Source organism: Notolepis coatsorum (assembly GCF_963971535.1).
Source record: "Notolepis coatsorum genome assembly, chromosome: 2".
NCBI classification, from domain to species: Eukaryota; Metazoa; Chordata; class Actinopteri; order Aulopiformes; family Paralepididae; genus Notolepis; species Notolepis coatsorum.
The window spans coordinates 34516242-34528475 of NC_140166.1; the positions used below are offsets into that span (position 1 = coordinate 34516242).

General features: G+C 45.0%; 1 protein-coding gene across 1 annotated transcript in view; it reads right to left on the reverse strand.

Annotated features, from left to right (window-relative positions):
- The window catches only part of notch1b (notch receptor 1b), a 97456-nt gene that overhangs the window by 65584 nt on the left and 19638 nt on the right, over nucleotides 1-12234 (reverse strand). Inside the window, 2 exon segments of the mRNA XM_084308106.1 lie at nucleotides 1449-1787; nucleotides 2981-3243. Of these exon segments, the coding sequence (XP_084164232.1) occupies nucleotides 1449-1787; nucleotides 2981-3243 (602 nt within the window).

The window sequence follows — 12234 nt, forward strand, 5'->3', positions numbered from 1 at the left end:
TTAAAGCCCCAAGAACGCTTCGCTTCACTTCACTCCGCTTTGTGAAAAGGATGTTGTCCTTTTGACCATTTCCTTACGATAAGGCCCAAGGCCTTCCTTCCTGCTCACCAGTTCACACAGCAGCACACACACAATAAACACACTACCTGGAATGACATCATCCCTTAGCCAGAGGCTGAGACAGACCAGCCTGGACAGTCTTGATTGATTGATTGATTGATTGATTGATTGATTGATTGATTGATTGATTGATTGATTGATTGATAACTTTAATTAACAGATTGCAGAATGGGTACAGTACAGCTCAATACACACAATTGTTAAGGGGATGCAGACCAGAGAAAGACTTTCGTCTTGTTTACATCAGGGTCCCCCATGTTCAATTCATAATGAGTCAGCAGCACACTGCAGCTGTGTTATCCATCATCACGACCAGTGGTGCAGTGGTGATTTCATAAGTGGTTGCACTGTGTTTTAATGATGTCACTCCCGCGCGCATGCGCATAAATGTTCCCTCGCGTGCGCACAGAACAGCTCCGACCAGCATTATGATTAGAATGATTATTATGCATAAATAGTAGGAAACATGTTTGTAGCCTATAGGAAATTACTAGTTTTAGTTTAGTTTTTGTAAATATTGCCTTGAAATAGAGAATCTGAAAAAGGTAGCAGGATGTAGCCTTCAATATATAAAGAAATTATATTGTCAACAGAATATGGTTGAAAAACAAACAATGTTGTAGTTACAATTTCTTTAATTGAATTAACTTAAACTAGAAAAGTAAATACAAACTAAATTAACAATGTAACTTACAGTTTACAGAAGGACAGTTTCCTTCTGAAGCACAACTTAAGAAATGTCTCATCCTTCCAGTCTGGACCATTTGTCACATAGTGAGAGGTTCCACAGCTCAAGCAAACCCCCCACCAATTGGTACAGGGCTTATATTTTGGTTTTGCTCTTCTCATTCTTTGTTATGCTATTGTTATGCAAAGACAAGTAGCCAGCTGAGTACCGGTACTTGGCGCACGGCACGACGAGTCGAGTGAAAGTTGTGAACGCATTTTTGTGTGCACGCGCGTGCTTCTGCTCAGAAAGGAGGTGGAACGGCGTGGTACCGTGTGGCATGAGCACTGCACCCCTGATCACGACCATTAGAGATCCATTGCTTCACACCTTGGCTAATGGGCCATATGATTCTCTCACCTTGGCTTAACATACCGAGACCTCATCAGAGTTCTGCCTTCTACTCCTGCTAAACAAGAACCAGCAAATGGTCCATTGATTTGGCTTCTAATGTGGATTTCTATATAAATATCCTCTAGTTATCCACACAGCAGCAGCAGCAGAGAGCCAGGTGAGGGTACTGGGCGAGCAGCGTAAGGAGGTTCCTCGGGGCTTCGACCCCGGAGCTACGCCGCTAGACGACCACAGCGGGGTGTCCTACCTGGCACACAGGAGCACTCATAGCTCGTCTCTCCCTTCTGGATGCAGGTGCCCCCGTTGTGGCACGGGGAAGGGTTGCACGGCATGTAGCGGGTCTCACAGTGCTTGCCCGTGTACTCCTGTGGGCACTGGCACCGGTATGTGCCAACCTCGTTGATGCACATGCCGCCGTTCTTGCAGGGCGAGGGGCTGTGGGCGCACTCGTTGACATCTTGCTTGCAGGTCTGGCCGTAGAAGGCAGGCGTGCAGGTGCAGATGTAGTTGGACTCGAAGGCCACGCACTGGCCAGCGTTGGCACACGGGTTGGAGGCACAGGGGTCAGCCTGTTGGCACAGCTTCCCTGTGGTCAGAGAGGGGTAGTGTTGATGACACAGGGTAGGGCTGCGTGGCAATGTGGGAAAACATCAATATTGCAATCATCAAAAGCATGTTTCAAACACATGTTTATCACAATATATGCCTGCCTCAATATCATAAAGGCTAACCACAAATACATATTCCCAAACTGAAACAATCACACGTTAATACTGTCTTGCATGTACACAGTTCTTTCCACTGCGTGACTGTGTATGTTCCCACCTCGCCTCCAGCTCAAATCACCTGAGCACCTAACCTAACCATAACCCCACCTTGCCTCCAGCTCAAATCACCTGAGAACCTAACCATAACCCTAACCATAACCCCACCTCGCCTCCAGCTCAAATCACCTGAGCACCTAACCATAACCCTAACCATAACCCCACCTCGCCTCCAGCTCAAATCACCTGAGCACCTAACCATAACCCTAACCCCACCTCACCTCCAGCTCAAATCACCTGAGCACCTAATCATAACCCCACCTCGCCTCCAGCTCAAATCACCTGAGCACCTAACCATAACCCTAACCATAACCCCACCTTACCTCCAGCTCAAATCACCTGAGAACCTAACCATAACCCTAACCATAACCCCACCTCGCCTCCAGCTCAAATCACCTGAGCACCTAACCATAACCATAACCCCACCTCACCTCCAGCTCAAATCACCTGAGCACCTAACCATAATCATAACCCTAACCCCACCTCGCCTCCAGCTCAAATCACCTGAGAACCTAACCATAACCCTAACCATAACCCCACCTCGCCTCCAGCTCAAATCACCTGAGCACCTAACCATAACCCTAACCATAACCCCACCTCGCCTCCAGCTCAAATCACCTGAGCACCTAACCATAACCCTAACCCCACCTCACCTCCAGCTCAAATCACCTGAGCACCTAATCATAACCCCACCTCGCCTCCAGCTCAAATCACCTGAGCACCTAACCATAACCCTAACCATAACCCCACCTTACCTCCAGCTCAAATCACCTGAGAACCTAACCATAACCCTAACCATAACCCCACCTCGCCTCCAGCTCAAATCACCTGAGCACCTAACCATAACCATAACCCCACCTCACCTCCAGCTCAAATCACCTGAGCACCTAACCATAATCATAACCCTAACCCCACCTCGCCTCCAGCTCAAATCAGAACAGGGTGAGCCTCCTACCTGACCACCCCGGGGGGCAGCGGCACCTGTACCCCCGCAGGTTCTCCGGCTCACAGGTGCCTCCGTTGCGGCAGGGCGAGCTGAGGCAGGCGCCGTCCACAGCCGTCAGACACCGGCGGTCAGAGTAGCCCAGTCTGCAGGTGCAGCTGAAGTCCACCGTGCTCCCCCGGGTCATCACGCGGCACGAGCCCCCGTGCGCGCACGGCGAGGGGAGGCACGGGTCGCGGAACTGGCACCTGCTCCCTACGTATCCGTCTCGACATCTGGAGAGAGAGAAGAGGACGATGAGACACTGTTCTCTACAAGGACAAACAAGTCAGACACAACAGTTTGACTATAGTAACTGCAACCATGTTCAGTATGCATCAGCCCATCTCATAACAACCCCTCATTACAAAGACAAACATTTTGATGTTGTTGTTTCGAAAGTGAATCCTTTGCACAGTGGGTTCCATAAGCGGGAGATGTGAAGGGAAATCCTGACAACAGTATTCTCACCTGTCAGGGATATTGAAGCAGGGCAGATGAAAGAGAGTTCACAAAAGGAAGCGAAACTATTTAGACTACCGAGAGCCGTCCCATTGTGTAACTAATAAATCGACTGCATGGGAACCACAGCCTTTTCCCAGTAGGACAAACTAGCCATTTCTCTCTGAAAGGAGCCCATGAAAAAAGGCTGCGTCCTGCGCCGCTGTTTTTACAACATGACAACATTACCATGAGAAACTATGCAGCAGCACGTTCTTCTCCTCAGACAATGTGTTTTTAGGCCGTAAAAACATTTAGTTGCTTGAAGAGAGGATGGGGAGAGAGAGAGAGAGAGAGAGAGAGAGAGAGAGAGAGAGAGAGAGAGAGATAGAGAGAGAGAGAGAGAGAGAGAGAGAGAGAGAGAGAGAGAGAGGGGGGGGTAACCCTATGATGTTTCTCACAAGTTGTGTTTGAATCATAAATGCAGCCCCCCCCCTCCCCCCAGAGAAAGTTCCCATAGGAGAGAAAGAGAGAGAGCAGGGGGGCAGAGAGAGAAAGGGGGAGAGAGAGAGGGAGAGATAGAGATAGCAGCAGGTCACTCACAGGGATGGATGTATTCACACATTTACAATGAGATGACTTGAAGGGTGTCTGTCCCCTGAGGATACGTGAGGCTGGACACAGGGGCCACACACACACACACACACGCACGCACACGCACACACACACACCCGCACACACACACACACGCACACACACACACACACACACACACACACACACACACGCACACACACACGCACGCACACACACACACACACACACACACACACACACACACACACACACACACACACACACACACACACACACACACACACACACACTTGTGCAGTGTGCATAGTGCACAATATTTCACACACACACACACACACAGACTGAGGATTCTGACATAGATATGTCACAGGCACTCATACCTTTAGGTGCACGCACGCACAGACACGCACACACTCACACACACAGAGACACAAATACACACACACAAATACACTCACACACACACACAAATACACTCACGCACACACACACACACAAAATGTCATAACTTGTCTGTCTAACTTGCTAATAGCTTGTCAATAATGTAAATGGGAGCTTTCAGTGTTAGCTACTCTTGTAAACAAACTACACGTGTTGTCCTGCTGCTGTATGTGTCTTCTGACTGCTCACATGATGACACCATGTAGATGTAATCACCCACCCAAGCTTTAGTTCATCTAAAGTCCGGCAGTCGTCTGATTGGTTGTAAAATAGTTCCAACTGGAGACTCTCTAGAGTCTAGAGGGCTAGATCCACAAAGAATGGATTGCACAGTGCTAGTTGCACCCTTACTTACAATTCATGATGAATTGAAAATGGGGGACCCTGATGTAAACAAGATGAAAGTCTTTCTCTGGTCTGCATCCCCTTAACAATTGTGTGTATTGAGCCGTACTGTATTGTACCCATTCTGCAATCTGTTAATAACATTTTCATTCAATCAATCAATCTGCGTGGTGATTGATTGAATGAACATTTTACATCAGGGTCCCCCATTTTCAATTCATAATGAATTGTAAGTAAGGGTGCAACTAGCACTGTGCAATCCATTCTTTGTGGATCTAGCCTAGATCTATGTAAAGTGTTCTAATAGGAGAAACACTACTGGTATAGCTGTCTTCTTAACCCTTTCACTACCACACTACAGAAGGTTAACCTTTCACTACCACACTACATACGGTTAACCATTTGCATACTGAAAGACAGCTTCATCCATCAGGCTGTCAGGAAGCTGAACTCTATCCAAGCTCCCCCCTCTTACTCTGCCCCCACAGACTCTGGACTAGGAACACACACACACACACACCATCCCACAGACACACACTGCCACTTTACTTCACTCACTGCCACTTTATTTTACTAGGTACTACTGCTGCTAGAAAATATTTACACTAAGCTAATTTTAGCTCATTTGAATTACTGTTTATATTGTACATATCTCACACTGTATATTGTGTGTTGTATATTGTGCCCTATATGTATACTTTGTGTTTATTTTTATTTTTTTATCCACTTTTTCTCCCATTTTCTATATTTTCCCCCATCCCAATTTCGTATCATCCAATTCAACCCTCCCCTGTCACGAACGCTGTTTCTTGCCTCCCACAAGCCGGCTGCAATGTGGACTAAGTCATACATAGCACAAGTCCCCTCCGGTAATTGAGGTAACAGCAGTCGCATCTTTTCACCTGCGCAGCTCGATCTCTCAGTGGCGAGGAGTAACGCGTGGGAGGCTCACGCTGGCCCCGACACTTCCTGATTCTACTGCGCAAGGCGCACCAACCGACCTGTAGGAGTCGCTGTCCACAACGCCCGATCCCCACCCATCAGTTTCCCACCCCCTAATAAGGCCAATGTGTATTAGTATGAACGACCAGCTAAACTGAAAGCAATGTCTCCGCATTCGTGGCGAGCGCCTTGCCCACTACGCCACGTAGCCGCCCTGTATACTTTGTGTTTATATTGTCTATATATTTTTGTTATATACACCATGTGAATGGGGGAACGCAATTTCAAATTTCTGTATGTCTTGCACAATAGAAAATGTACTTTGACCATTTCTCTCCAAAACCTGGACAGAGAAAATGTGTCTATCATGGCCTCCCTTCCACAGGTCATAGGGTCTGAAATGTGCTCCCTTCCACAGGTCGTAGGGTCTGAAATGTGCTCCCTTCCACAGGTCGTAGGGTCTGAAATGTGTTGACGGACTGTCTTTGTGTTGATGGACTGTCTTCGTGTTGATGGACTGTCTTTGTGTTGACGGACTGTCTTTGTGTTAACGGTCTGTCTTTGTGTTGACGGACTGTCTTCGTGTTGACGGACTGTCTTCGTGTTGATGGACTGTCTTCGTGTTGACGGACTGTCTTCGTGTTGACGGACTGTCTTCGTGTTGACGGACTGTCTTCATGTTGACGGACTGTCTTTGTGTTGACGGACTGTCTTCGTGTTGACGGACTGTCTTCGTGTTGACGGACTGTCTTCGTGTTGACGGACTGTCTTCGTGTTGACGGACTGTCTTCATGTTGACGGACTGTCTTTGTGTTGATGGACTGTCTTCGTGTTGATGGACTGTCTTTGTGTTGACGGACTGTCTTTGTGTTGACGGACTGTCTTTGTGTTGACGGACTGTCTTTGTGTTGACGGCCTGTCTTTGTGTTGATGGACTGTCTTTGTGTTGACGGACTGTCTTTGTGTTGACGGACTGTCTTCGTGTTGACGGACTGTCTTCGTGTTGACGGACTGTCTTCGTGTTGACGGACTGTCTTCGTGTTGACGGACTGTCTTCGTGTTGACGGACTGTCTTTGTGTTGACGGACTGTCTTCGTGTTGACGGACGGACTGTCTTCATGTTGACGGACTGTCTTTGTGTTGACGGACTGTCTTCGTGTTGACGGACTGTCTTTGTGTTGATGGACTGTCTTTGTGTTGACGGACTGTCTTTGTGTTGACGGCCTGTCTTCGTGTTGACGGACTGTCTTTGTGTTGACGGACGGACTGTCTTCATGTTGACGGACTGTCTTCGTGTTGACGGACTGTCTTTGTGTTGACGGACTGTCTTTGTGTTGACGGACTGTCTTTGTGTTGTCTTTGTGTTGACGGACTGTCTTCGTGTTGACTGACTGTCTTCGTGTTGACGGACTGTCTTCGTGTTGACGGACTGTCTTTGTGTTGATGGACTGTCTTTGTGTTGACGGACTGTCTTCATGTTGACGGACTGTCTTTGTGTTGACGGACTGTCTTCGTGTTGACGGACTGTCTTTGTGTTGATGGACTGTCTTCGTGTTGATGGACTGTCTTCGTGTTGACGGACTGTCTTTGTGTTGACGGACTGTCTTTGTGTTGCTTTAAATAGAGAGATTAGTGCACTGAGCTAATGAAAGAGCGGCAGCGACATGTTTCAAGCTTCTATCCCCAGGCCATCAGGCTGCTCAACGAACAATAAACACTATGCAACAACCATCAAATGCACACAGCACACACATCCACACGCACACACTCACTTTAAACAAACAACACACTGCAGCACCCACTCTCCACACTTTAGATCACCTAAACACACTTTATATTTATTGGTAAAGGATTTGCACTACAACCCGTACACCTTACTGTAAATTGTACCTAAATTGTACCTCATCCCATTTCTGCTTTGCACTATATAGTATTGTATATTAGTATATTGCATAGTATATTGTATATTGTATGGTAACTCAGTTACTTCTAGTCTGCATCGAACATTGTACATATGTCTATACTGAACACTGGGACCTCTATTTTTACTTCTTTTTACATGCTACTTTATTCTATTTCATACTTATCTTGTCTAGCACAGTCTCTGGAGCGTAACAGTAAGAAGCATTTTGTATAAAAGTATTCTGTACTTCTGTATGACAACTATTAAAGAAACTTGAAACTTGAAACTTGAATCTTTTTCTCTAACAACAAATTCAATTATTAAATTCTCTTTTTGTCAACACTTCCAATGTTGCTCCTAATGGGGATCCCATATTAATACCATGTATGCAGGGAACAAACTTAACTTTTTGACTTACCAGCCATTTGGCTGGTAGATTTTTAAAAGTACCAGCCGGGCAGATTTTTTACTAGCCAAAAATTATAAATAGCTTTTTAGTATATCGCCATGTGTTATTATTACATATAATACTCTCATATGCTATTTTCAATTAATATCATAAACAACATAAGGAATATTAGCATCATTTTGAGTGGACTGAAGGAATGAGTCAGTGTTAATAGTTTTAAATGCAAATAATTTATTGAAACATAGAAGTGGGGTCGGGACACACATTTTATTTCAATTTTTTTAACTGTTTTAACCATGTAGTGTAGCACTTTGGGATCCCAGTGAACAAAAAGTGCATTACAAATACAATCTATTATTATTATTATTATTATTATTATTATTATTATTATTATTATTATTATTATTATTATTATTATTATTATTATTATTATTATTATTATTATTATTATTATTATTATTATTATTATTATTATTATTATTATTATTATTATTATTATTATTATTATTATTATGTGTGGCTGCCGCCCTGGCGGACATCTGTGCTCTACTGAGTGCACCTTTCTAGTCTAGAGAGAGAGCGCTGATTCCCCGTAGCTGAACAGGGTTGCATTTTGTCAACACAAGTTGGAACCCTGGAGGAAGCGATATAAGGAAACGAATTGCTCCGCTAATCGCTCATGTTGACCCCGCCCCCAAGTCGCTCTCCGCTCGCTCACCGCTCACCTTGAATCGAGCGCTCCCCGCTCCCCGCGTCACATCGCTCGGCAGATTTTTTTTTTTTTTTTGGAGCATGGTGTAAATTAGCTCAAACTACAACAGTCTACACCCCCTGGGCCCCTTAACAATTGTTTGTATTGAGCCGCATTGTAATTGTACCCATTCTGCAATGTTAAATAACGTTGTTTATCCATTCACTAGCTCTATTAAGCGATGATAGCTAGCCTAGCCACAATGCTATGGTCGCTGCCATTAACGGTAGCATGTAGGCTAACGACAACAACATTGGCGTCAAAACAGGATGTGAGTGACAAAGCCTGAACAGGATATCACAAGTTCACCCTTCTCATTGGTTGAAAATGGCCTTCATGTTTGTACATCGCCATCTGTTGCTTTGGCATTGTACTACATGTATATTACATCAGTGTTAAACCACTGTGAGCGGCCTGGAGGGTGTGGATTGGAGCGGAGGAGAAGCGGTAGATGCAGTGTATTTTGTTAGCCGCCAGGTGGCGGGCAGACCTTAAATTCTAATCGCCAAAGAATAAATCTACAAGCCAGTGGCGCTGGGCGTGTAACTATTTTGTACCCTGCATGTATGGGTATAGTAATACCATAGTAATACCATGTATATGGGTATAGTAATACCATAGTATTACCATGTATGGGTATAGTAATACCATAGTAATACCATGTATATGGGTATAGTAATACCATAGTAATACCATGTATGGGTATAGTAATACCATAGTAATACCATGGTACCTAAAAAGGTACCATTCCCCCATATAAATATGGTGACAGGCTGTTAGCTCGTTAGTGTTTTTATAGTGGCCAGCCTAGCATGTGATGTTGTCTTTTACTGGCCACAGTCCTGGGGCCAAATCCTCAGAGAGGGAGACCCTGTCCAAACACACGCCTGTCCCCACGGGAGGGCCAGCATGCCCCCCCCCCCCCCCCTCCCCTCCAACAACACACACATACTCAGGCCCCCCTGGGAATGTTTGGGGATGTGGTTCTGCCAGCCGTGGGCTGCTAAAGGCTGTGGTGTTTGGGTTTTTAATGGAAAGGCAGATTTTATTGTTTGTCACACCTCACACGTTGGAACAACTCAAAAACAAACCAAGGACAGGAGCGTTTACAAGTGAATGGAGGCGTTATTCTTTAAAGAGAAGACAGTCCGTCAACATGAAGACAGTCCATCAACACAAAGACAGTCCGTCAACACAAAGACAGTCCGTCAACACGAAGACAGTCCGTCAACACGAAGACAGTCCGTCAACACGAAGACAGTCCGTCAACACGAAGACAGTCCGTCAACACGAAGACAGTCCGTCAACACGAAGACAGTCCGTCAACACAAAGACAGTCCATCAACACAAAGACCAGGGTTCGAAATTAACGGGGGCTCGGGGCAAAATGCCCTTGAAAATGGACAAAATGCCCCCGAATATCAGTTAAGGGGGGCAGAAAATGCCCCCGACAGTTTACTAATTATATATATAATTATATATATGATCTACAGTGCGAGCATTTCCCTTGTATTTGGCCCTAATAATATGTGTGTGTGCACCACCCGGAAAAATCATTTACTCGAGACGAGTGACGATTACAAAACAGCTCCGCTGTTATAATAGTCCCACATTACACAAGGCGCATAAACGTCCAATCACAGTAGCGCCCGAAAACAAAGTCACGGTACCGGCTTAGGCAAGTTATACATTCAGAATCAGACAACGCAAAAAAATCAGCCAGCCATGAAGCCCATTCATTTTTATTTTGAGCAAAAGATAGACGAGGAGAAAGAGAGGAATCCGGCTGACATGGCTTTTGAAGTGATATTCGCACGTGTTTTTGCGGGTCCAGTCCCCACGGTATGTTGACAGAATTCGCAAAACACCTTATCGACTGAAGCATAAAAGTCATTAGGATACTGCTCTGCTCTGAATTTAGGGCTTAGTGGGGAATTTCTTCCGACGTTAACGTTAACGACGCACCGAAGCAGCTAGACCATTTCTCCGTGTTGTGTGTAACACGCAGCGGTCCCCGCCTCCTCCCTCCTTGCAACAAACGTTCCACCCAAAAACGGAATTTCTATTTCATAATGAATTAAATAATTGTATAAAGAATTTTCAATGTTCTGTCATCTAATAATATATTCCATTACCTTTCCTATCTGTATCAAAGTCAAAATGTTGGTATCATAACAACACTACAACATACAAAAGCAGCTTGACAACCGATATCCTTTGCCTTTGATTGATTGAAAACTTTATTAACAGATTGCAGAATGGGTACAATACAGTACAGCTCAATACACACAAGTTAAGGGGATGCAGACCAGAGAAAGACTTTCGTCTTGTTTACATCAGGGTCCCCCATTTTCAATTCATAGTGTGCACACGCACAGTATAATAATGCATGAGATAAATAGTTAATAAACTCTGTGTTACTTGAACAATTTTCACTGTGCTCCTAAATTTCTTTGTGTGCTCCTAAATTTTTATTTAGATTTTATTTATTAACATTTTATTTAGGAGCACATGTGCTCCTTGGGAAAAAGGTTAGCGTAGAGCCCTATATATGGAGACATTAACATTACATTATCAAACATAGGGACGAAGACTGTAAAAAAAAGTGTCAACAATGTTTTATAATCCTTATGTTAATTTTCATCATAAAAAATTCAGTGCCCCCGAAATACAAAAAAAAGCCCCCGAAAAGCAATTAAGGGGGGCAAAAAAGCCCTTGAAAAAAATGTTAATTTCTAACCCTGACAAAGACAGTCCGTCAACACGAAGACAGTCCGTCAACATGAAGACAGTCCGTCAACACAAAGACAGTCCATCAACACAAAGACAGTCCGTCAACACGAAGACAGTCCGTCAACACAAGACAGTCCATCAACCAAAGACAGTCCGTCAACAGAAAGACATCCGTCAACACGAAGACAGTCCGTCAACACGAAGACAGTCCGTCAACACGAAGACAGTCCGTCACACGGAAGACAGTCCGTAACATGAAGACAGCCGTCAACACGAAGACAGTCCGTCAACCGAAGACAGTCCGTCAACATGAAGACAGTCCATCAACACAAAGACAGTCCGTCAACACAAAGACAGTCCGTCAACACAAAGACAGTCAGTCAACACGAAGACAGTCCGTCAACACGAAGACAGTCCGTCAACACGAAGACAGTCCGTCAACACGAAGACAGTCCGTCAACATGAAGACAGTCCGTCAACATGAAGACAGTCCGTCAACATGAAGACAGTCTGTCAACACAAAGACAGTCCGTTCAACACAAAGACAGTCCGTCAACACAAAGACAGTCCGTCAACACGAAGACAGTCCGTCCGTCAACACAAAGACAGTCCGTCAACACAAAGACAGTCCGTCAACACGAAGACAGTCCGTCAACACGAAGACA